This window comes from Phacochoerus africanus, chromosome 11, assembly GCF_016906955.1.
Source record: "Phacochoerus africanus isolate WHEZ1 chromosome 11, ROS_Pafr_v1, whole genome shotgun sequence".
NCBI classification, from domain to species: Eukaryota; Metazoa; Chordata; class Mammalia; order Artiodactyla; family Suidae; genus Phacochoerus; species Phacochoerus africanus.
In genome coordinates this window covers 19,858,455-19,885,526 of record NC_062554.1, presented here as the reverse complement: position 1 = coordinate 19,885,526, position 27,072 = coordinate 19,858,455, and the positions used below count along the sequence as shown (strand labels likewise).

Sequence of the window (27,072 nt, the reverse complement as noted above, 5' to 3'; positions counted from 1 at the left end):
ACCATGAAGGGGGTCATTTGACATCATTCTTGGAATGCTGAAGTCTTCTTAAATCTGATTCTGATTTCCTCTCCATCAAATAATTTATAATAATTATAATTAAATAATGCCACTGTACAATTAAATAATACAATTCTACAATTGTATTATTAATAACCATTTCTCTCCATGGTACAATGTAAGGTCTATAATGTCTTGTTTATCACATCACCTAGAATGGTGTAATGCCTATATTGAAGAATCAGTAAGATGTAACAAATTGTGAGGACATATTTACACTGTTTTTTAACCAATTTATGCATTTGATATTTTACTTATTTTCAGAGGGTGTATTATTTTTGTTATTCTTACCAATTAGGTTATTCTTTTTATTATGCTATATAAAATATTTAATGGTATATAAGGCTTTCTTCTTTATAAATTTTAGTTGCATACTATACACAATTTTAATAAAAATTGAATGTAATAGATAATACTAAATAGTAACGATGAAAGCCATACAAAATGGGATAAAGTATAGAATAGATTTCCTATTTGTCTCAGCATATTTTCCATTTTTCCATTCCACTTCTCCAGAGGGAGTCACTTAATCTATTTCTTAAGATCCATGATATAATAATCTGTGTGAAGGTAACTGTGTTTAAATATATGTATTTTATTCTGTACAAAAAATAAAAATAAAATTTAAAAAAAAAATGGCAGAGAAAGTTAAAGTATCTGACCTGGTCCTAAAACAAACACACAAACACACACACACATTAAATAAAGCCCTCAGTAACATTCCAAAAGTAAAAAGCAGCAATTTTTTAAGGCTGTTTTTCAAACTATCCCTACTCACTAGCCTAACACAAGGCATCATAGGAGAAAATTCTATAGGAAACTAGTGCTTTAGAGTCAGCATACAAGGAAGAGCAGTCATCATCATTTACTATCTGGGTCTAAATGACTCTTTCTTAAAATATATACATTTTAAGTTATTTTACAAGAAATGTTCAGAAGAATAAAGAAATAGTTAAAAAAAAACTTTATTAGAATTTTTAATAAATACTAAAATACAGTATGCTCAAATATCCATTTCGGATTTCCCACATTTGCCTGGTTTTTAAATAAAAAATAGGCAAAATGGGTCTTCTCTGAATACAACTGTTCATCAAGTGTCATGAGTAAATGTGGACTCCTGATTTTAAACACATCTCTAACAGGTTCTAGCTTATTGTTACTCCTGGTCCTCCTTCTGGCAACTGCATTGTCAAAGTGCAATACTTGAAACCTTGAAATTTTGAAACTTTTAATGTTGAAGAAAGAATGGCCATCTTCTTTGATCTGTAATTTGCAAAACATTGTCATGTTTAGATTTATAAACATTACTTAGAATAATCAACCCAATTAACTTTTTTCACTTGCACATCTACTGCCTTCTCATCACCTTTATATACACATCCACTTTCAATAACATCCACTTATAAAAACTGTACCCAAATTTGGAGCACAAATATAAGAGATGAAAGAATATCCACAATTTGACTCCAATTTGACTCCTAGCTTGGGAACCTCCATATGCCACGGGAGCAGCCCTAAAAAAGACCAAAGAAAAGAAAGAATATGTCACAGAGACCATATGTAGTACGCAAAGCCTAGAATATTTACCATTTTAAGCTTTACAAAAATGTTTGTGAGCCTCTGCTTTAATTAATTCCATCATTCATCCTTTTTCTTATTATTTCAGCCTTTTCTTTCCTACACTTGAGAAGAAATAATGAGTAATGATGAAAAAGCAAAATGCTTCAAGATACAGACACTAATATCCACAAATGCATCTTAGATTTATAAAATGGTCCAATGGACCCATACGGTAACTGCAAAGTTTAAAAAAATATGTAAGTAAATGTTTTCTCTCTGTTCTTTGGAAGACCTCTACAAAAGAGTAAAACTCATGAAATAATCTTTCTAAGAGTTATAAGTGCCCCCAAAAGAAACTAAAAAACTAGAAGTGAGTCTACTGGTTAAGATATTTTTGGTGTGAAGTAGTGTGCACAGCAGCAAAGAGATGAGGACTAAAGAAAATCGTTATGCCAAAAATAAGCACTTCACCATGAGATGGCATTTGAATATGACATATGCTAAAAAGCTACAGAAAAACAACTTAATTATGCCTGTGGTGGAGACCAGCGGCTACAGCTCCGATTTGATCCATATGCTGTGGGTGCGGCCCTAAAAAAGACCAAAAAACAAAAACAAAAACAAACAAGCAGTATTTTAAGCCACATAAGAATAACTTATCTGACATCACAGTATGTCTTAGAATTTGGACACCATGGAGTTCCCGTTATGGCGCAGTGGTAACGAATCCAACTAGAAACCTGAGGCTGTGGGTTCAATCCCTGACCTTGCTCAGTGGGTTAAGGATCCGGCGTTGCCGTGAGCTGTGGTGTAGGTTGCAGACGCGGCTAGGATCCCGCGTTGCTGTGGCTCTGGAGTAGGCCAGTGGCTACAGCTCCTATTAGACCCCTAGCCTGGGAACCTCCATATGCTGCAGGTGTGGTCCTAAAAAGACAAAAGAAGACAACAACAAAAAAGAATCTGGACACGTGAAATGTATTTAAACAAACAGGAGTTCCGGTTGTGGCACAGTGGTTAACGAATCCGACTAGGAACCATGAGGTTGCGGGTTCGGTCCCTGCCCTTGCTCAGTGGGTTAAGGATCCGGCGTTGCCGTGAGCTGTGGTGTAGGTTGCAGACGCGGCTAGGATCCCGCGTTGCTGTGGCTCTGGTGTAGACCAGTGGCTACAGCTCTGATTCGACCCCTGGCCTGGGAACCTCCATATGCCGAGGGAGTGGCCCAAAGAAATAGCAAAAAGACAAAAAAAAAAAATCCTCTTTGGTGCTAAGGCTTTTTTCATGATATTTTTAATGTTTCTGTCATCAAAGTCAAAGAAAGGCTGAGCAACTGTGTCAGAGTAAAGACTGAAGAAGTGTGACAATTAAATGCAATGCACAATATTGACTGGACCCTAGATGGAGGGAGGAACTGCTATAAATGGCATTATTGGGAAAACTGGCTTAACTTTAATACAGAATGTATAACAGACAACAGTACTGTACTAATGTTAAATTTGCTGATTATAAAAGAATACCCTTGTTTCCACAAATATAGTCTAATGTATTTAGGAGTAGAGGGGTATGGTATCTACAAATTATTCTCAAAAGTCTCAGAAGAAAAAAAAATTCAGAGAAGGATAAATAAAATGTAACAAAATTAATGAATATGGAAGAGGAATATAAAAAAATTTTTATATTATTCTTGTAATTTTTCTCTAATTTTTAAACTATTTCAAAATAAAATTGTTTTTAAATCCCTAATGCAAAAATCACAAGTATCATAACTGATATTTATAGAACCTCACTCCAGGAAGTTTCCATTGTGGCTCAGCATAAACGACCCCAACTAGCATCCATGAGGATGTGTGTTCAATCCCTGGCCTAGCTCAGTGAGTTAAGTATCCAGCATTGCTGTGAGCTGTGGTGTAGGTTGCAGACACAGCCTGGATCCCGAGTTGCCATGGTGAGCTGTGGTATAGGTCGAAGACACAGGGCTTGGATCCCGTGCTGCTATGGTGTAGGCTGGCATCTGCAGCTCGGATTCAACCCTTAGCTTGGGACTTCCACATGCAGCAAGTATGGCCCTAAAAAGCAGAAGCGAAAAAAAAAAGAACTTCACTCCAAGCTAACACTACCTCACAGTACGGCCTTGGTACCAAAAAACAGTAATAAGAAGGTAAAACCTCACCATAAGGTGCCTAGTTCAGGTGTCTAAAACACAAACTATTAGCCTTTTCTTAACATGAGTATTCTACAAAGCTCTACCACATTCATTGCTCTATTTTATGAATATAAATATACAATCCCCCCTCCTTGTAAGTGATTTAATCAACTAGTTCTTATCCTTCTATTAAGTACAATCACATATTAAAGTGCTATAGACAATAAAAAATACTTAAGTTCCAAAGAAGTGTTTTATTATATCTGACCTAATGTCCTACTCCCCCACCTGCTCTTCCAATCTTGGACTCGTCTGTTTCCCATTCTCCACTGCAGATGCCACTGGAATTCTCCCTGACTGAGGCATTGAGCCATTTCCTCATTGTCTCTTGAAACACTTTAAAATAGTTAACCTACAGAGAAAAGGAAGGTTTTAAGTTGAACTTAAGTATGTGTATGAACGAATATGTGGATGTGGCTTAAACAAACTCTTCAAATAGCATATGAACTCTACAAGTATATACCTTTGACATATGCATATAAACATGTTTAAATATGAATAATATACATTCATTCAGTTACATATTTTTGGTAAGACAAACTGCTTCCACCTTGCAAGTTCAGAATTAAAAATTTAAACTTTAATTTAAAAGATATAATACTCAATATTCCTTATATATCATGAACCAGAACTTTTTTCTTTGGCTGCACCTGTAGTATATGGAGGTTCCTGAGCCAAGGATCAAATCTGAGCCACAGCTGCAGCAACAGTGGATCCTTAACCCACTGGGCCAGGCTGGGGATCAAACTCATGCCTCCTCAGCAACCCTAGCCTCTGAACTCAGATTTTTAACCCACTGCACCACAGCAGGAACTCCAAACCACAACGTCTCATTATTCATGTATTATAGTTTTTAACAGATTATAAGTTAAAAATGAACACCAGTACTCGGCTGACCTACTATATGAATGCTGAATATTTTTGTGCATCTTACAGTTTAATAATGCTACTAAGACTAGATACTGACTTCAGAACTCATGTAAGACATTTTAAGAAAAACTTCCCAAAGTGCTATGAAAAAAATTCAAAAAGTACTGCGAGATCTGATAATACTAATATTGCACAACTAAAAGAAATACTTAAAAGTATATGGAAAATGAATTTTTAACTAGATACCTTTTGTGTTAATGGAACAGACATACATCAAAAAAGCACCTATCTCCCAAAAGACTTTTTTTTTCCCCAGTAAATTTTTTTTTCTTACTCAATGAATTTATTACATTTATATTTGTACAATGATCACCACCATCCAATTTTATAGGATTTCCATCCCACAACCCCAGCACATTCTCCCACAGGCCGAACTGTCTCCTTTGGAAACCATAAGTTTTTCAAGGTCAGTGAGTCAGCATCTGTTCTGCAAATAAGTTCAGTCTGTCCTTTTTTCAGATTCCACATGTCAGTGATAGCATTTGATGCTGGTGTCTCACTGATTGACTTCACTTGGCATGATAATTTCTAGGTCCATCCATGTTGCTAAAAATGCCAGTATTTTGTTCCTTTTAATGGCTGAGTAATATTCCATTGTGTATATGTACCACCTCTTCTTGATCTACTCCTCTGTCAATGGACATTTAGGTTATTTCAATGTCTTGGCTACTGAAAACAGTGCTGCAATGAACACTGGAGTACCTGTGTCCTCATTAAGAAGATTAAAGATGCTGTCCACTGAGAAAATTCCTAGTACAACCCGGAGCTGATCATGAAATGCTTCTCTGGACAAGATTAAGTTAAAGCAAAGGTTAGCAAATATCCTTCTGCCTCGGCTATTCAACTCTGAAGACATGAAAATTCTAAACTTTGGAGAAAATATGTATTTATAATAGACTTTTGGCTTCCTATTATCCATATCTGACTCTCTCACAAGCTACTAAGAGCTGCAACATTGAACTATGGTATGAAGATGAGAATGAAGACACTAGCTTTAATTTAAAATAAATCACCAAAATGTGATTATTTGACCTAGTTTCTGCCATCATAGTCAGAATTTAACTATGTGACCAAGGAAAAGTGGAGATGAGGCCCTATAAAAATGATCAAATCCAGGTTCACAGTTATCAAATACAGATGTTTACACTGTTAACACTAATTCATAGTACATTATGAACAGTTAACAATGCTTATCATAATTCCTAGAGGAACCACTAAAAAGTGCAAAGGTAAAGGTAAAAAAAAAAAATAGAAGAAATGTGTGTTTAAAAAATATTCAATCCAGGAGTTCCCATCGTGGCGCAGTGGTTAACGAATTCGACTAGGAACCATGAGGTTGTAGGTTTGATCCCTAGCCTTGCACAGTGGGTTAAGGATCTGGCGTTGCTGTGAGCTGTGGTATAGGTCGCAGACTCGGCTTGGATCCCGAGTTGCTGTGGCTGTGCCATAGGCCAGCGCTACAGCTCCAATTAGACCCCTAGCCTGGGAACCTCCATATGCCGCAGGTGCGGCCCTAGAAAAGGCAAAAAGACCAAAAAAAGAAAAAAGAAAAAAATTCAATCCAAAAGAATGCCAAAGAGGGGAAGGGCAAGCAAAATAAAAATTTAAACCTACCCATATCAGTAACAATAAATATTAATGGTCTAAGCACCTCACTTAAAAGGCAGAAAAAGGCAGTACCTAGTTATATGCCATTTTCAACAGGTATAAAGATGTCAAAGGTAAAAATACAGAAAAAAATATAGCATGTGAACACTAGCCATGAATTCCCTTCGTGGCTCAGCAGTTAACAAACCTGACTAGGATCCATGAGGACAAAGGTTTGATTCCTGGTCTTGCTCAGTGGGATAAGGATCTGGCGTTGCTGTGAGCTGTAGTGTAGGTTGAAGACGCGGCTCGGATCTGGCGTGGCTGTGGCTATGGTGCAGGCCAGCAGCTGTAGCTCCAACTGGACCCCGAGCCTGGGAACCTCCATATGCCTCAGGTGCAGCCCTAAAAAGCAAAGCAAAAAAAGAAAGAAAGCTGAGATGTTCCCACTGTGGGTTAAGAACCTGACTGCCATGGCTTGGGTTGCTGTGTAGTGGTACTATGGGTTAAAGGATCCAGCACTGCTGCAGCTGCAGCACAGGAAGCAGCTGTGCTGTGGCTCAGATTCAGTCCCTGGCCTGGGGAACTTCCATATGCCACAGATGCAGCCATTTGGAAAAAGAAAAAGAAAAGGAAAGAACAGAGAGCTGAAGAAGGTATATAAATTTTAGACAAAGCAGACCTCAAGACAGAGCAGTGACAGAAATAAAGGGTATTTTGTATTAATGGAAAGGACCAATTCATTATTAATCTTAGAAACTCATAAAACAGAGGAAAAGAGAGCAATTGTTATGCCTTTTATTTCTTTTTCTTGCCTCACTGCACCCTTACTACTTCTAGTCAACATGGTGCTCGAGGTCTGGACCACATAATAAGGCAATAAAAAGAAATCAAAGACATAAATCCTGAAAAGAAGTCTTTTTTACAGACATTATAAGCATCTACACAGAAAACTCTAGAATGCAAATAGAACTATTAAAAAGAGAGTTTAGTAAGATATTCAATATGTTATCTTTTCCTTCATGGTTCAGGATACAAAGTCAATATACAAAAATCAGGTGTGTGACAATACCAAACACTGACAAGTAGGTGGAGCAAAAGGAACTCTTACATTGCTGGCGGGAATGCAAAACGGTACATACAGCCACCTAGAAGACAATTTGGCAGTTTCTCACAAAACTAGCATACTCTTGAGAATCCTCTTGTTTGTGCAATGGGTTAAGGATTTTGTGTTGTCCCTGTAGTGGCTTGGGTCACTGCTGTGGCCTGGGTTTGATCCCTGGCCTGAGAACTTCCACATGTTGCGGGTACAGCCCCAAAAAAAAAAAAGAAAACTAAACGTGTTCTTACCATAATACCCAGCATTCATACTCCTTGGTATTCAAAAGAGTTGAAAATACCTATACACCCAAAAACCTACATATGGATGTTTATAGCAGCTTTATTCCTAACTGCCCAAACATGAAAGGCAACCAAGGTACCCTTCAGTGAGTTCCCTAGAGGCACGGCAGGTTAAGGATCCAGAGCTATCACTGGAGCAGCTCAGGGTAGCTGCTGTGGTGCAAATTTGATCCCTGGCCCAGGAACTTCCACCTGCCACAGGCACAGCTAGAAAACTAAAATGTTCTTCAGTAAGTGAATGGACAAGTAAATTATGGTACATCAAGACAATGGACTATTACTCAGCATTAGAAAGAAATAAGCTATCCAGCCATGAAAAGACACAGTGGAACTTTAAATGCATATTACTAAGTGAAAGAAGCCAATCTGAAAAAAACTTCATACTTCATACTGTATGATGCCAACTACATGACATCCTGAAACAGACAAAATTAGACAGACAATTTAAATAGTGGTTGTAGGAGTTCCCGTTGTGGCGCAGTGGTTAACGAATCCGACTAGGAACCATGAGGTTGCGGGTTCGGTCCCTGCCCTTGCTCAGTGGGTTAACGATCCAGCGTTGCCGTGAGCTGTGGTGTAGGTTGCAGACGCGGCTAGGATCCCGCATTGCTGTGGCTCTGGCGTAGGCCGGTGGCTACAGCTCCGATTCGACCCCTGGCCTGGGAACCTCCATATGCTGCGGGTGCGGCCCAAGAAATAGCAACAATAGCAACAACAACAACAACAACAACAACAACAACAACAACAAAAAAAAAAAAGACAAAAAAATAAATAAATAAATAGTGGTTGTGGTGGGGGTGGGGGCAGGTTCAGAGGTAGAGCACAGAGGATTTTTAGGGCACTGAAAATATTCTGTATGATATTATAATTATGGGTATATATCCTACACATTTGTCTAAACCTAAAGAATGTACACCACCAAGAGAAAACTCTTAAGGTAAGCTGTGGATTCTGGGTGATTATGATACGTCAATGTTAAGTTCATCTTTGGTTAAAAAAAAAAAAGGGAAAAAAAAGGAAAAAAATTTACATCAGTAAATGATGTTGATAATGGGGGAGGACTATGCATATGTGGGAGCAAAGGTACGTGGGAAATCTCTGTTCCTCTCTCTCAATTTTGTTGTAAAGCTAAAACTGCTCTAAAAAAATAAAGTCTAAAAAATAAATAAATGAATTGTACTTGTATATACCAGTAACAAATGACTGGAAATTTGTTTGGGGGGGAGGGGGTGTCAAAATGCCCAAGAAATAGGTAAACTATAACCTATCAACAAAATGTAATACTATCTTAAACAAACAGAAAAAAAGGACCATATACTCTACATCACTGCTTCTGAAAACCTTTCTACTCGCATCTTTTCCTTTTAAATAAACATGAAAATCTTATCTTCTATTTCCACTCCAACCCACCTGGAATGTGTCTGTTTCTCAGTCTACTTGGTAAATAGGAAGGGAGAGAAAAAAAACTAAATATTTAACACTTTTTAAACATAAAAAAACTTCATAACCCATGAAATAATACTAAGAAAAAAATGGCAGAAAAACAGTAGTTACAAACATATGAACCATATATGCATACAAACAATGGAAAGGAATATGACTGTAATTTTCTTCTTTAATTTGCTTTGGGAGGTAAAAAGACCTATTACATTTAAAATAGATCCTAATCCCTGCTCAATTTTAGAAACTCTCCAAAATTTTCTAGATCTCAAGAATCTCAACAGTAAGCTTAGGAATTGGATTAAATTATTTTTAAAGCCTTCTAGTCTAACGTTTCATGGCTTATTCTGTTTTTATACTTGGCAAGGATATGCTCTATTTTTTTATGTAGTACCAAGTACACGGTTCCTTTTTTATGACTCTCTAAAAACTGCCATCGCTATCATGATCCATTACCCACATTCAGTACCCTTTCTCCAGGCCTCCGGTATCATTTGTTTTAAAGGCCCTTCTAATCTAGGAATTCAGTTCCACTTATAGGTGTTTCTTCTACAGAAATATAGTGCTAGCAAATGCGTACAAAGATATGTGTAAGAATACTTATTGTAGCATTGCCAATAAAACAATAAAAAAATGGAAACAATCCAAATTTCTATAAATAGGGATTCATTAAATAAATTTCGGTATTATCATATAACAGACAACTGTTTGAAAGAGGTAGATCTATATATACTGCCTAAAATTTAACAGACTTTCTTTTTCTCTGAGCAAAATATTTAATTTCTGACATCTAGTCCCTTGAAAACTAGAGGCTGATAATACCCACCTCTAAATGTTGTTAAAGATTAAACAGGTAATACACATGAAAGCATAGTGCAGTGCATGAGCGGATGTTCAATGTTACCCTCTTCTTCATCCTTCAAACATTACAAAATCTTTGCAACTGGCTTCTCTGGCTCTAATCTCAACGAGATTCCCAAGCCATCCCAGACAATGATTTTCCTAAAATATCATTTTAAAAAATATCATTCTCTTGCTCAAACACTTGCCTACTAGGAAAAAAAATGTAAAAAAAAAAGAAGAAAAGTAAATCCCACGTAGCATAACCATCATACAACAGCTCGACTTTACCTTTAAACCTTACCCCACCCCTTGCTTCCCAAATAGAAGTCTATCATGCTACCTTTAAAAGTCTCCTCAATGTCACTTGAAGGTGAAGTGTGCATTACTACTTTCATGACTCTGATGATTTCCAACTGCAATTCCCATCCTCTACTTACATCCCATCCAAACTTATTCACACTTGAAGTTCATGCTCCAGTCTAACCTTCCATAGAACCATTTTCAATTATCTAAGCTCACTAATCTGTTTCCTTTAAATACAGTCTTGGAGTGACTTTAATATTCACATTCATTCTCTCTCTCACACACACACACACACTCACACACACACACACCCCACCAAGAACCTAACTGAAAGCAGGGTCTTTTGAAATGTGTATTTTAAGACAACAAGCTCTTTACATAAGCAAGTACTCTTTTCCTCCGTAAATTCTTTAATGGAAATGTCTAAGTAAATGCTAGTTATATTTCCCAAGCTTTCACAATGTAAACAGACACCTTAAAAATCATGATATAGCAAAAGACCTATATGCCCACAGCCACCACTTTTAAAAATATAAGTCCCATACAAATTTTGTTAATATTCCCTTTTATGTGCTAATTTGAGTTTGCAAACAATGCCTATAAAGCAAAGAATCTAAATAGTACTCTCGGTATTTCATAATTTTTACTAAGTTTTTGATTAAATGTCTCTTTCACACTATGAACACCAAGCACAGCATCCAATAATAAAAACTGCAAGAGGCTCATTTAAACGTCCCCAATTCTTTAACTATCAAACTATGTCTACTAAGCTTGTGCCTTTTATTTACTTTTTTAGGATTTCTAGATCCCATGGAGAGAGGAAGAAAGGAAGAAGGGAAGTTTCTTCTTGTCTCTTAATATCAAACCCTTCCTTTTAGATTTTCAAGATTAGTCTTATCCTAATTCTCAACCATCTGCCTGGATTGTTCCAGCATCAGCCTAAAAGAATATTAATCATATAACTTCTTCTCAGAACCCAATAGTCTGAATCTCCTCTTGATAAAAATAAAATTCACAGTAACTGGTTTTAAAACCCCCTACCAACTGCAATTCTCCCAAAAGAGCTCTCAACCTTCTCCAACCAAAACTTTTTTGTGCAAAATTAATAAATCTGTTCATCATCTAGCAGAGAACCAAACCGCAGAACTGCCAAATTTTAACATGAAATCTGCTTCACTTGAACTAAACTTCTACCCTCCCTACTCCCACACAATTCTGCTAGATTTTTTTATTTAAGAAATTCTTGGTTTGGAAGTTTCCTTGTGGTACAGTGTTGCAACTGTGGCACAGATTGCAACTGTGGCACAGGTTCAATACCTGGCCCGTGAGTGCAGTCATATATATATATATAAAATTTCTTTCCCCCTCACTTCAATCACCAACTGCCTAAAGTTACTTCACTAAGTCTCTCTTTCACCCTGAAATGCTGGTTAGCTAGTTTTGAGCAACCTAATAAAACATAAAGGGCATCTCAAAGGTTCAAAAATATAAATCCATTACAAATCCTACTTCTTTTAATAGTACATAATTCCCTAATACGAATAAAAAGTCTAATCTTTTCTGTATAAATTAAGAATTCTAATACTTGCAACATCCAGAAAGTGCATTTCCAAACATACTAGGAAAGAACCACCCAAAACAGTTTAATAGCATTCTCATTTGTTTAATGTTGATATTCACTAGGTCTCTAGTATTTTAAGCTGCTTTATTTTTCTTTAATAAAGCATTGTGCTTTACTCAATACAAATACTGCCTTGAAATTTCACTTTATTTTCATAGATAAAACCATCAAGAGCCATGCTATAGTGGAAATGATGAGAAATTAATTTTTAAAAGGCAAGAGAATAAAAGAACTAGTTTTTTTATCATAATGGAAATAAATCCATTTTTCTGTAATGGATTAAGTATTACTTTGGGACTGGGTTTTGAACTGTTTTATCTAATTTCACAACAGAAAACACTGAGTAATCAATGCTGTTAAAGCTTTGGTTAGAGCAACTTTATTAATTCATTTTCAATTACTGAATTTTCCAGAGATTGGATGAGATAACACAATAAGAAAATGTCTGAGAGTTTTATGATTTCAGAATGTATGGCCACTGCCCCGAACCTTTGGGGCATCACAAAAAGGAGGGAGTTCCCTAGATGTCTAGTGGTCAGGACTCTGTTTCCACCACTGTGGCCGAGGTTCAATCCCTGGTCTGGGAACTGAGATCCCTTATTAACCTGCTGCACACCGTGGCCAAAAGATAAATAAATAAAAGGTAACAGATAGCCAAAAGCAATACAAAAATTACAGAAGGCACTTTTCACTATTCCCAAGGCATCTCCTGCAGGGAATATAATGATGATCATAAATGAAAGAGAGGGGTTCCTGTCATGGCACATCGGAAACAAATCCAACTAGGAAGGTTGCAGGTTCAATCCCTGACCTCACTCAGTGGGTTAAAGATTCAATCCCTGACCTCACTCAGTGGGTTAAAGACCTGGCAATGCCGTGACCTATGATGTGGGCTGGCAGAGGTAGCTCCGATTAGACCCCTAGCCTGGGAACCTCCATATGCCACGAGTGCAGCCCTAAAAACAGCAAAATAAATCAAATAAAATAGAATTAAAATAAATGAAAAAGAGATGTTGCACCCCTTTCTCACAACTCAAAATGCTGGCTAAGCTACAGCAAAGACAAAAGAGAGTAAGGTGAAGACAAAGACACTGACAGTTTAATTAATATGTCTCCAAAAACAACCAATGGATCCCAGCGTACAAGATGGTGGCCAGTATTAACCTTGATCAATGCATATGAGTCTGGGTACAAAATAAGCCTGCACTTTCCAACTATGCAAAGGTTAACAGTTGACTAATAGCCTATTGTTAACACAAAGAAAACCCACCACATTATGTGTAAGGCACTGTTACCATGCTCCAAATGCTCCACAAATGCAAACCAAAAATACTCTCTCTTGCCCAAAGTTAATTACTCCTTTGCCTTACTGCTTATTACTATTAATATTTCCTAGTATCCATCTAATCTTCTAGTATATTTCCCTAGTGGTTTGTTTAAAAAACTGTATTTCCATTTTTTTTCCTTTTTAAATCAATACATATTCATCAAATATCTATACAAGTATTCATTTATAAGGAGTTCACATTGTGGCTCAGCGGTAATGAACCCAACTAGTATCCACAAGGACACGGGTTTGATCCCTGACCCTGCTTAGTGGGTTAAGAAGCTGGTGATGTAGTGAGCTCTGGTGTAAGTCACAGACTTGGCTTGGATCCTGCGTTGCTGCGGCTATGGCACAGGCCGGCAGCTGCAGCTCCAATTTGACCCCCAGCCTGGGAACTTCCATATGCCACACATTTGGCCCAAAAAACAAAAAAAAAAATAAAATGGAACAGTTTGAGAGCTCCCAAGTGAATATCAAGTGAACATGCTTGATGACGGATGCGGAAAAATGTCACTGCTTCCTCTTTTTAACAAAGGGTGTTGGAACGCTATGATATTCACTTGCCCGCACCCCCCCCCCGAAAGATACAACTTCAACCCATACCCTGCATTAAATACAAAAATGTACTCAAATTGGATCCCATATATAAATGTAAACTCTAAAAGTGAAAAATATCTAGGAAAAAAACTTTTATAACCTTGTGTTAGGCAAAGGTTTCTTAGATACAACACCAAAAGCAAAATCCAGAAAATAAATTGAAAAATTGAACTTCATCAAAATGAAAAACTTATGCTCTACAAAAGACAGAGAAAAAACAAGCCAAAAATAAAAAAAATTCAAATCACATATCTTATGAATAACTTTTATCAAGAATATATACACAACTCTCAAAACTCAGTAAGAAAACACCCCCCCCCCAAAAAAAGAGGAATTCCTGCAGTGGCTCAGCTGGTTAAGAACCTGATGAGTATCTATGAGAACGCAGGTTCATTCCCCGACATTGCTCAGTGGATTAAGGACCCGGTAGTGATGCAAGTTGTGGCACAGGTTGCAGATGAACCTTCAATTAGGCCCCTAGCCTGGGAATTTCCACATGCTGCAGTTGTGTCCCTTAAAAAGGGGGGGGGGGCGCAGCAGCAAAGATTTAAACACTTCACTAAGAAAGATAGAGAGCAAATAAGCACTTGAAAAAGTGCTCAATATCATTAGTTATTAGGGAAATGCAAATTTAAAACCTAAAGGGATACCATTATTCATCAGTTAGAACGACTAAAACTAACCATGTGCTGGCAAGGAAGGACAGGGAGGAACTGGAACTTCCATATATTGCAGAATGAAATATAAAATGGAACAACCATGTTGCAAAATAGTTTGGCAGCTTCTTTAAAAGTTTAACACAGAAGTACCATATGATCCAGCCATTCCACCCCTAGGTATTTATCTAGCAGAAACGAAACCTTATGTCCAGAGTTCTCCTACGGTGCAATCTGGCATTGTCACTGCTGTGATGTGGGTTCAATCCCTGACCGGAGAACTTCTGCGTGTAAGCACCCCTCCAAAGAAACCATATGTTCGTATAGATTTATAGCAGCTTTATTTTTATAAGCCCAAAACTGGAAACAATCCAAATGTCTATACAAGTGAATGATGGTAGACTATACAACTACCCAGCAATAAATAGGAATTACTATTGTAGCAAGACACACTACAGCATGAATGAATGTAAAAAAGTAACCATTCTGAATGAAAGAATCCAGGCAAAAAAGAATATATATATTGTACATAAACTCTAGAAAATATGGACAATTTTACAGTGACAGAAAGCGTTTATCCTGCCTTATGCCACTACTCATAGGTAGCCAAATAGTAGATATACAAGTGTCTCTTTACAGCTAATAGAAGACAATTAGAATATTATCATTTTGAATTAGCATTGTACATAAATTGCTGTTAGTTCCCCCAAAGATAACTATAATATATATATAGTTACATATATTTGTTATTTATATATCCTGATCAAAGAACACACCATTGCCTATAATAATCTTACAAAAAAAATTTAAATGCATTCAAATGAAACCTCAAACCTCTAAATCCAACTAATTTACTGGAAATTATACACAATACATTAAATCTCTGACTTTTATAAAAGATATTTGACTTATCAACCAATTAATCGCAATGTAGGGACCTTACTATATAGGTACTGACTGAAAATATTTTAAAACTTTAAAGCATATAAACATAAAACTTCTGAGACCATTGGAAATATGAACACTGATTAAATGTTCAATTCAAAATTAAAGAATTATTGGGAGTTCGCGTCGTGGCACAGTGGAAACGAATCCTACTAGGAACCATGAGGTTTCGGGTTTGATCCCTGGCCTTGCTCAGTGGGTTAAGGATCCTGCATTGCTACTGCCGTGAGCTGTGGTGTAGGTGGCAGATTCGGCTCAGATCTGGCGCTACTGTGGCTCTGGCATAGCCTGGCAGCAACAGCTCCGATTGGAACCCTAGCCTAGGAACCTCCATGTGCAGTGGGTGTGGCCCTAAAAGGACAAAAGACAAAAAACAAACAAACCAAAAAAATTAACGAATTGTTTTTAGGTGTTATAACAGTATTGTAGTTATGTTTCAAAAAAAGGTCTTGTCTTTCAGAGACACATACAAATATATTTACAGATTACTTCTAAAACCTGCTTCCAAATGATATGAGAAGAGAGAAGTGAGTGGGAATATAAATGAAATAATATCATCCATGAGTTGACAATTTTTTTTTTAAACTGAAGAACAGCTGATTTACAACACTGTGTTAGTTTCGAGTATACAGCAAAGTGATTCAGTTATGAGCTGGACATTTTTGAAGCTGGGTGATGACTACTGAAGGGTTCAATATTCCATTTGGTCTGCTTTATATATCTTGAGTTTTCTATGTGAAAAGTGTTTAAAAATAAGGATACTTTGTTGAATTCACTTTGTAGCTTTTTTATGCACATAAATAAATAAAATTAGCTTAAGCCACATTTCCTCTTTCATACTATCCTCATCCTTTTTGATGAGATTATATTAGCTTTAAAATCTAAACTAGATAACTTTACCACTTTTCTTATTCTGATGGGTTTATATAAGATATGAACAATCGGCTTCATAAAGGTTTAGCTGAACTTTGTAAAACCATCTGGGCCTGATAGTTATATGTAGAAGAGAGTATATTTTTAATTATTTTGTAATTTCTTTACTGATATTGTATCTACTCAGAATTTAAACTTATTCCAGAGTCAGTTTTGTTTAGTACATTGTTCTAGAAAATAGCCAATTTCACCTGTTTCTTGGTTCTCAAATGTACTGGCATAAAATTTCTTGAAAATTTTACCTAATCACATTTAGAGTTTTCCATTTTCACATTTTCAGTAACATTGATCGGGTCTCTTTTTCCTAAACATATCTTTACAGTAGTTCATTATTTTATTAGTCTTTTCCAAGGATCAGATTTTTATTTCACTAAGCCCCTCTACTGTTTCTTTGCTTTCTGTCATTAATTTCAATTCTTAGCATTATTTTTTTCATCTTCTTTCTTTGGTTTGATTACGTTAAATGCTTAGCCCATTCATTTCAATCTCTTCTCACACATACACATTTAAGCCTATGACTTAATCTCTTCAGTACTACCTTATCTGCATTCAAAAGGTTTGATATGTGATGTTTTACTTTGTTTTGGTTTCTGCAGAAGTTTAATTTCCATGGCCTTTTCTTCACTGACCCATTAATTATTTAAAATACTTTTGAATTTCTAAACATAACAGTGTCTTATCTTTTGATTTGTAATTACCTACACTGCTGGGTTACATACTGATTATCTTCCATTTGCTACAGCTTGCTTGACATTCTGTGTACTTAAAAGATGTGTATGATCTAATTATTAGTTTCAGGGTTCTATAGGGTCCATTAGCTCAAGCTTGTTAATTCTTTATTCAAATTTTTCTTCTTTACTAATAATATATTTACTTGACGTGTTAATTATTAAGAGTCTTGTATTCTACATTCTGGATTCAATTTCGTGTTAAAGTACAACAACCGTCAGTAGTTCTTCTAGTAATGGAAGATGAGTAGTAAACTCTTTCATCTCCACATAAAAATACACTTATTTCTCCTTCACTGCACAATGACAGTCTTGAGGGTTATTTTATTTTTCCTTGGCACATTGAAAATACTTATCTATTGATTTTTGACCTCTACTCATGCTGTTGATAAATCTGCTAAACTGACTAACTGCTGTTCAGTTAAAAATGACTTGTCTTCTCTCTGGTTCCTTTATTACTTTTTCTTCATATTTAATATCCAATAATTTCACTAGAGTGAACTGAATTGTCCATATTTTTTTCGACTTATAGATTATCTATTTATTTTTAGGCACAGCCACAAAAAAAAAAAAAACGTGATTTGATAGTGACTATTTCTTAACTCTCCTAAAGACTCTTCAGAATATCACACTACATGTTTGAGGTACTAATTCATTACATACAGTGGATGCCCTGGAGCAAGGATTCTCAAACTTTAGAAGGTAACAAAAACACCTAGGGAACCTATTTAAATACAGACTACTGGATACCACCCAAGTTTTCTGATTCAGTAGGTCTGGCTCCTACCACAAATCTGCATTTTTAACAAGTTCCCAGGTAATGTTGATGCTCCTGATGAGGGGCCCATACTTTTAACAACAACTGCCCCAGGGGAGTTCTCGTTGTGGCCCAGCAGAAAGGAACCCTATTAGTATCCATGAGGACGCAGGTTCAATCCCTGGCCTTGTTCAGTGAGTTAAGGATCCAGTGTTGCCATGAAGTGCAGTCAAGGTTGCAACAGCTGCTCGGATCCCGCGTTGCTGTGGCCGTAGCTGTGGCTGGCAGCTGCAGCTCTCATTCAACCCCTAGTCTGGGAACTTCCCTATGCCGTGCTTACAGCCCTAAAAAGAAAAAAAAAAAAGAACTGCCTTAGGGATTAGAGGTAATCATCCCAGAGAACCCTCACGGAGAAGGGATATAAGAATTTCTCCTGCTTCTTAAGTTTAGAGATTAGTATTTATCATCAATCTAAACAATTTTTAGCTTTTTTCCTCTCAGCATATGGAAGTTCCCAGGCTAGGGGTCAAATTGGAGCTGTAGCTGCCGGCCTAAGCCACAGCCAGAGCAACGCCAGATCCCAGCCATGTCTGCAACCTACACCACAGCTCACAGCAACACTGGATCCTTAACCCAATGAGCGAGGCCAGGGATCGAATCCGCATCCTCACGGACGCTAGTCGGGTTCATTACTGCCAAGCCACAAAGGGAACTCCAATTTTTAGCTTTAAATATTACTCTCTCCCATTTCTTCTCATAGAATTCCAACTACATAAATAATAGCAGCTAAGGGTTCATCATCTGGCCAGACCTGCTCCAGTTTATTCTTCACAGAGTCCTGAGGCTAAAAATAACATTTCATCAGATCATTCCTCTACCCAAAATTGTTCACTGGTTCCTCTACACCTACAGCAACAGTTCTTTATGGGGAGGGAAACAAGGACACGCTTCAGAGTACATTCAAATTTTTAGCATTTACATTATGTTTATACCCTATTACATGTACTATCAAACAAAGTCTGTGATCTGAGCATGTTAAAAATTGCTAACCTGGAGTTCCCGTCGTGGTGCAGTGGTTAACGAATCCGACTAGGAACTATGAGGTTGCGGGTTCAGTCCCTGCCCTTGCTCAGTGGGTTAACGATCCGGCGTTGCCGTGAGCTGTGGTGTAGGTTGCAGACACGGCTCGGATCCCGCGTTGCTGTGGCTCTGGCGTAGGCCGGTGGCTGCAGCTCCGATTCGACCCCTAGCCTGGGAACCTCCATATGCCGTGGGAGCGGCCCAAAGAAATAGCAAAAAAAGACAAAAAAAAAATTGCTAACCTATTAAATTCACATGAGCCAGTGTGATTTATAAACTTTTCATGATCTATGCCTGCTTATCCTACCCTTATATATCATGGCTTATGCCCTTCTGAGCACACCTTGATTTCAAACTTTCATCATTACACCCATGTTACCTCCCCTTAGAAAAGACTGCCAATATTCTCTCACAGGCCTGACAAAAACCTACTTATCTTCTCAAGAGAGCCAATAGCACTTCCTCCAGGAAATTTTCCCCGCCATACTTTAGTGCTGATTGCTCCCTTACCTATTCTCTCAGCACTTTGTACATCCACAATTCCTTTTCACCCTTCTAATAACTGGTCCACAAAACTATCTTCCTTCATAAGAATATGACCTAGCTCAGGCAAGAACTTAAATGGTGTCTTTAAGTTCTTACCATATGACCCAGAAATCCCACTCTTGGGCATATATCTGGATAAAACTTTCCTTAAAAAAGACACACGCACCCACATGTTCATTGCAGCACTATTCACAATAGCCAAGACATGGAAACAACCCAAATGTCCATCGACAGATGACTAGATTAGGAAGATGTGGTATATAAATACAATGGAATACTACTCAGCCATAAAAAAGAACAAAATAATGCCATTTGCAGCATCATGGATGGAACTAGAGACTCTCATCCTGAGTGAAGTCAGAAAGAGAAAGACAAATACCATATGATATCACTTATATCTGGAATCTAATATACAGCACAAATGAATGTTTCCACAGAAAAGAAAATCATGGACTTGGAGAATAGACTTGTGGCTGTCAAGGGGGAGGGAATGGGGTGGATGGGGAGCTTGGGGTTAACAGGTGCAAACAATTGCCTTTGGAATGGATTAGCAATGAGATCCTGCTGTGTAGCACTGGGAACTATGTCTAGTCACTTATGATGGAGCATGATAATGTGAGAAAACAGAATGTGTACATGTATGTGTAACTGGATCACCATGCTGTACAGTGGAAAAAAAATTGTATTGGGGAAATAACAATTAAAAATAAATTAATTAATTTAAAAAATTCCTATAGTAGACACTCAAATGTTAAATAAACATGTTGCCTATATAGAACTTTTCCTTGGACTATATGGATTATTTCTAGGAGATATGTTATTTATAGGCTAAGATTTTTATGTTTGTTTTTATCTAGACTTCCAAGATTTTTATGTTTGTTTCTATCTAGACTTCAAATGGTACCTAGTTTCATTCTCACATTTCTATACAAAATACTCAAACATCAAGGCAAGGATTATGCCCCTGTAAGATCCAACCTCTGCAATGTCAATATAACCAAAAGAACATTGAAAGGGTATCAAATCTAAGAGCTCAAAAATCTTCATAGAAAAAAAAGACTCGTATTTCCTATACAAGCCTACTTGGTTAATCTATTTAAACACTGATGTGCATATTACAAATTATGAGATGATTCCTCTCATTATTTATTAAAACACCCAATTCTAAAAAAAATTCTTTACAAAGGTATACATGACACACAGAAAACCACAGTGAGTGGTTCCCTCCAGAGGCAGAGGATGGGAGTGTGAGGTCTCTTACTGTTTTTCAAATGTGTATCGTTTGATTTTTTAAAAATAATGTTACACAGTAGCAATCAGAAAAAATATAATGAAAAGTGAAAAAAAGCCATATTCTATGTTATACTACTTAAGAAAAAATTTAATTATGAAACTATTTTAATGTATTATTCTTACCAGATTTAAGACCTGAAATTTTGAAGATGGCACTTGGTTTCCCATTCGTGACAAATCCTAGGAGCTGCCATACTGGCATTCCATTTGAATCAGGATAGGAAAAGTAGACAGATCCTCCCATTCCCTCAGGAAATGGGATTGTTCCCAGCATAAAAACCACAACATGGTTGATATTTTCATAATCGGGCAAGTCAAAAACAAATTTATCCTCTGCCACTTGCTGTGCAGCTGTTTGCACCTAGAAAATAAGAAACTTGTTTTAGTTCAACAGTTTACTACGTTTCTATAGCCCTTTTAGTACTGCTGTAAGCGTGTACCAAAAATAGTCAATTAAAGTCATTATACCAAATGTAACATTGGGTCAATCTGACAGTCAAATTATGGAATTACCAAATGCACTAGACAGAGAGCTAATTTTAATAGAAAACCTAAAAAGATATATTCAGCCTTAAAGTGATTTAATGAATTTAATCTTTTAAAAACATAACTAAATTATTTCAGAAATGCCCTGAAAGGATTTTACTTCAATAAATAAATCATTACGGCTTCAAAATGTTATAAAAGTGAAAGACTGTTCGCCTATTCAATAAGCGGTGCTGGGAAAACTGGACAGCCACATGGAAAAGAATGAAATTAGAACACTCTAACACCATACACAAAAATAAACTCCAAATGGATTAAAAACCTAGATATAAGACCAGACACTATAAAACCCTTAGAGGAAAACATAGGCCAAACACTCTCTGACATAAACGACAGCAACATCTTCTCAGATCCACCTCTCAGAGTACTGACAACAAAAACAAAAAGGAACAAATGGGACCTAATCAGCAAAGGAAACCCTAAACAACACAAAAAGACAACCCACAGAATGGGAGAAAATCTTTGCACATGAATCAACTCACAAGGGATTAAAAACACCTTCTGCAGCTCCATACCAAAAAAACAAATAACCCCATCAAAAAATGGGCAGATCTAGACAGTTCTCCAAAGAAGACATACAGATGGCCGAGAAACACGTGAAAAGACGTTCAGCATCACTCATGCTTAGAGAAATGCACATCAAAACCACTCTGAGGTACCACCTGACACCAGCCAGAATGGCCATCATCCAAAAGTCTACAAACAGTAAGTGCTAGAGAGGGTGTGGAGAAAAAGGAACCCTAGTACACTGTTGGTGTGATTGTAAATTGGTGTAACCACTGTGGAAAGCAGTATGGAGATTCCTCAGAAAACTCAACATAGAACTACCATTTGATCCAGCAATCCCACTCCTGGGCATCTATCCAGAGAAAACCATGACTCGCAAAGACACATGTACTCTGATGTTCACTGCAGCACTATTTACAATAGCCAAAACATGGAAACAACCTAAATGCCCATCAACAGAGGACCACATCTAGAAGATGTGGTACATATACACAATGAAGTATTACTCAGCCATTAAAAAGAATGAAATACCAGCATTTTTTGCAACATGGATGGACCTAGAAATTATCATGCTAAGTGAAGTCAGTCATACAATGAGACACCAACACCAAATGCTTTCACTGACAGGTGGAATGTGAAAAAAGAACGGACTGAACTTGTTTGCAGAACAGATGATGACTCACAGACACTGAAAAACTTACAGTCTCCAGAGGAGACAGTTTGGGGGGTGGGGAGAGGCACTGGGATTGTGGGATGGAAATCCTATAAAACTGGATTGTGACGATCACTGTACAACTATAAAGGTAATAAATTCATTGAGTAATAAAAAAAAAAGTGAAAGGCTGTTCAAAACACTACACCACCAAAGCCTTATTTTCTAGTTTGAGGGTAAAGAACCTCAGGTAATTAATGGAGTTCCCGTCGTGGCGCAGAGGTTAACGAATCCGACTAGGAACCATGAGGTTGCGGGTTCGGTCCCTGCCCTTGCTCAGTGGGTTAACGATCCGGCGTTGCGGTGAGCTGTGGTGTAGGTTGCAGATGCGGCTCGGATCCGCGTTGCTGTGGCTCTGACGTAGGCCAGTGGCTACAGCTCCGATTCGACCCCTAGCCTGGGAACCTCCATATGCCGCAAGAGCGGCCCAAAGAAATAGCAAAAAGACCAAAAAAAAAAAAAAAAAAGAACCTCAGGTAATTAAAATAGGTAAGCAATCCAGAAGTAATTACAGTCAATCCTCATTTGTTGAGTCCTAAAATATACTTGTAACCCCCAAATCATTAAACCCTTGGGTTTATTTTTTACTTATTTATTTTTGTCTTTTTGCCTTTTCTAGGGCCGCTTCCTGCGGCATATGGAGGTTCCCAGGCTAGGGGTCAAATTGGGCCATAGCCGCAGGCCTAGGTCACAGCCACAGCAACGCGGGATCTGATCTGAGCCTCGTCTGCGACCTACACCACAGCTCAGACCTACACCACAGCTCACAGCAGCGACCCTTCGGTTTAAACACAGAAAAAAAAGGAAGAACATAAACCAAATGGTGTGTATTAGTATTAAATTCAATCTTACCAGTTTTTGCCATGCACATAAATCTTAAAAGGCATGTAAAATTATGGTAATTACATGTCTTGAAATAATCATCAGGCAAAATAAATATTTCTTAAATGTCAACCCTATCAAAGGCACCATTCTGTTAATCTGTGTTATTACACTCTAATCCTCAAACTTCGGGAAAAAGGTTTCACTTTTACTTAAAAATTTTCAGGAAAGAAAACTGAGTTCATAACTTTAGAAAGTAAGAGAATAATGTAGTTAAAGTGTTGAGATACCGCTAGGTCTCTTCTAATAACTCCACAATTAAAGAGTCAAAGACCGTCAAAAAAATCTTGCCGTGAAGGAATCACCACTGGATATCCATTACAGAGATCAGGTGTTAGCTAAATAAACACAGGTATTCCTAGTCCTTCCAAATTAGTTGATAACATGGATTCCAAATTAGTTCAACTCTTTAGAAAAAGACACATTTCAAACGTCACTGACTAATGAAATTCATCCCAGTCCCAGACTCAATCCCAGGCTGGTCATTTCATCTCTCCTATCAAGAGCAGGGGCAATCCAAAGTCATCTCACCAGTTTTAACAATTACCACCATCACCAAAAGGGGTCTCCCAGTCACTCCAGAGACAGATTTTCTGACAGCCACCTCTAATTTATCTCTGTGGTTCCTCAGTACTGTGTTCACAACATACTGCCAGAAATTGATGAAAACCTTAACAATTCAACAAAGGAGCTACAATATTTAATAAAGCAGGGAGGGAAAAAAAAGATTCTAGGTGAAAGAAATCGGGTCTGAAATGGATTTCTGAGTGGTTTCTAAGGAGGCAAGCAAGGTTCATCCTCCCGATTATTCCTGAACAATTCCAGGTATTTAACTCATTTAATTCTAACAATGCATTAAGGTGAGGGGTTTTTTTTTCGTTTTTTTTAAGCCACCAATAAGGACACTCGCGGCTCAAATCCTTCTGGGATCATCTCAGGTACGGCTCACGCTTAAGTTTCATAAGTTTCTAGCTGCCAACTTCCAACTACCTTAAGAATATTTTTATTAAGTCCCTTCTAAAAGGATTCAGCAGTTGTACATTACCCAAACACCTTAATCTTCGATACAAACAGGACGCTACAAATTAGGTTCAGATTTACTGCAACTCATTTATGAGCTCAGGCGAAATCTTTATACTACCAACAAAGCTTAAGTTCTTCAACTACAACATGAAAATGGTAACCATTTCACGAGCTTTGGTTAAGTCTGCGGTACCAAATTAGCGCTACAGAGAAGGCTGAGATGATGAGAAGTGGACAAAAGTCATGCATTGCTCAGATAATACACCCTCGCTAAATGGCACCTAAAGATGTGCCTACTAATAAAACGACTCTGAAAAGCGCTGGGGGCAAAGACAGCGAACAACCCAGCGTCCCACTCCCCACCCCCATGCTCGGCTGGAAAGCAGACGTGAGGGGGTTTCCCCCGCAACCCTAGCTCCGGCGCACCCTGCCCTTCCCGGGGCCTCACCCTCGGGGTGCTGCCCGCTTCCTGAGACCACCCGACCCCATCCTCACCAGCCTCCCCGCCACCAAGCAGCCAAACATGGCGGCGGCGGCTCCGCTCAGCCGGCAGGCACCCGAAGCCGGGGACTAGAAGTCCTGGGGCTTCTGCCCTAGTCGAGCCCAAGAACCTTCCAGAACATGGAGGAGGGCGCCTACCCCTCCACTACATAACGACTAGGCCAGCGGCAGGAACGCCTTCTACCCCCGCGACCTCTGACCCCCCCCTAACCAGCGCGCCTCTCTAGCGACAAGTACTTCCGGGGCTTACATGCAGCCGCTCCCCCCGAAATGAGAAAGGAGCGCCAGCTCCCATATAAGACTACAAGTCCCAGAGGGCCTTGCGCCGGCTTCCGGGAAGGAGAGCGGAGCATTTGCCTGTTAGGGTTGATTGACCATGTCCCAAATTTACGAGTCCGAAGCTGAGTGGAGTTGTTTTTCACGTTTGTTTAACATTTTAGAGATTACAGTGCGCTTTTACAAACGCTAGATCCTTACAAAAACCCTATGAGGTAGGAATTATTGTCTTGCGTTTTGTAGGTGAGAAAATTGCCCGCAGTGACCAGCCCCAAATTTTTACACTTACACTCAGGGATGGAGCTTGAATTCAAGTCCGAGGTTCTTCTGCTACACGGTAGCTGAAAAGTACTAATTCTTAATCATATGTTGTGTACTTATTTACAATTTCATTGTACTTTTTTCCAGCCCGACTTACCTCCTCCATATACTTGCTTGGGGGGGTGGGGGGCTGTAAGCAAGTTCTATAATAATTGTGCTTTAATGATGCCATTTGTTAAATAAGAATAATAATTTTGCTTGTCTCCTACGGTTGCTGTGAGGGTTAAATAAATTTATAAATAACCACTTAGAACCGGGCAGTACTTAGCTAATGGCCGTTTTATTGTAAAATGCCTTTTTTTTTTTTTTTTTCTCTATGCATTTGCAGAAAAAAGTTAATAGCCAGAGGAACTGGCATCAAGTACTGACTACCAACAATACTGCTTCTCCGTTTCACAGCTCCAGTTCCCTTTCCTCTGGATAGGAAGGTAAGATACCCCCTCAGTGAAGGTCTGCCCAACTTGAAATATCTGAACTTAGTCCACTTGCTCAGGTTATATGTGGAGGATCAGAGTATTTGAAACAGTCCTCTGGTTTCCATTTTAGCTCCATAAACTTAGATTTTCCTTTGAGGTAGCCAAGCCAACGGCGAATAGATAGAAAAGGATCTTTCTGTCACTGTCTCCAACTTTCTACCTAACAATTCCCGGAATCTTCAGAATAGAAAGGCCATTCGTTATGACACCATTTTCAGAAGGGCAGACAAACTCCCTGGAATCAGAGCCTGTCTCTATCATTTATTAGCTGTATAATCTTTTAGGTCAGTTAACCTAACACTACCATGCCTTCTTTTTTGGCATCTGTGAAATGGGGTTGTTATGAAGGTAACATGTAAACTACTAAACTACTAAATAGTAACCAGAATGTTGCTTAATAAAATGTTAGTATTGGCATTACTACTTTTCCCAACTTTTCATGTCTTCACGCTCACCTTGTACCATGGAAAATAATAAATAAATATATTGGTCTCTGCCTCCTGTTTCTGACACTGGGCTCCTGAAAATCTTGTCAATTCCCAAGTGATAGGCACATTGGAAGCATCTTTTGTTTTGTGAGGGGACTCTGGATGGGTTCTTAGATGTGGTCTGGTCTCCAGGTAGATAAAGCCTGATTAGAAGCTTAGAATTTTCAGCCCCTCCTCCCATTCTATAGAGAGGGGAGAAAGGTCGGAAATGGGGTCAATTGATCACACCTACATGAGGAAGACTTAATAAAATCCCAGTAGTATGGAGTTTGGAGAGTTTCCAGGTTGGTGAACCCAGCCACATACCAGGAAGATTACACACCCCAACTCCACTAGGCAGATGCTCCTACACTCCCAGACTTTCCCTGTGTATCTGTTCATCTGGTTGTTCAGGTTCTTCATCTTTATCCTTTACCATATCCTTTAATAAATGGAGTTCTGTGAGTTGTTCTATCCAATAATCAAATTGAAGGGGAGGAGGTTATGGGAACCTCCAGTTTATAGCCATGTTGGACAAAAGTTGTGGGTAACCC

General features: G+C 38.1%; 1 protein-coding gene and 1 long non-coding RNA gene across 5 annotated transcripts in view; one reads left to right on the top strand and one right to left on the bottom strand.

The window, feature by feature from the left end:
* The window catches only part of HIKESHI (heat shock protein nuclear import factor hikeshi), a 40,813-nt gene extending 15,587 nt beyond the window's left edge, over positions 1–25,226 (bottom strand). The window contains exons 1-2 of one of the 2 annotated variants that reach the window (XM_047753225.1): positions 24,973–25,226; positions 20,931–21,168 (exon numbers count right to left, since the gene is read on the bottom strand). In XM_047753225.1, the coding sequence (XP_047609181.1) occupies positions 20,931–21,168; positions 24,973–25,002 (268 nt within the window). In that variant the 5' untranslated portion in view covers positions 25,003–25,226. Of the gene's footprint in view, positions 1–4,048; positions 4,173–20,930; positions 21,169–24,972 lie in introns of those variants that run through there. The other variant, XM_047753226.1, reaches the window with a different exon arrangement.
* A 90-nt stretch (positions 25,227–25,316) lies between these two features.
* The window catches only part of LOC125110767 (uncharacterized), a 44,283-nt gene continuing 42,527 nt past the window's right edge, over positions 25,317–27,072 (top strand). For all 3 annotated transcript variants that reach the window (XR_007130707.1, XR_007130705.1, XR_007130706.1), the window contains exons 1-2: positions 25,317–25,469; positions 25,904–26,003. This is a non-coding gene — a long non-coding RNA (uncharacterized LOC125110767). The remainder of the gene's footprint in view (positions 25,470–25,903; positions 26,004–27,072) is intronic.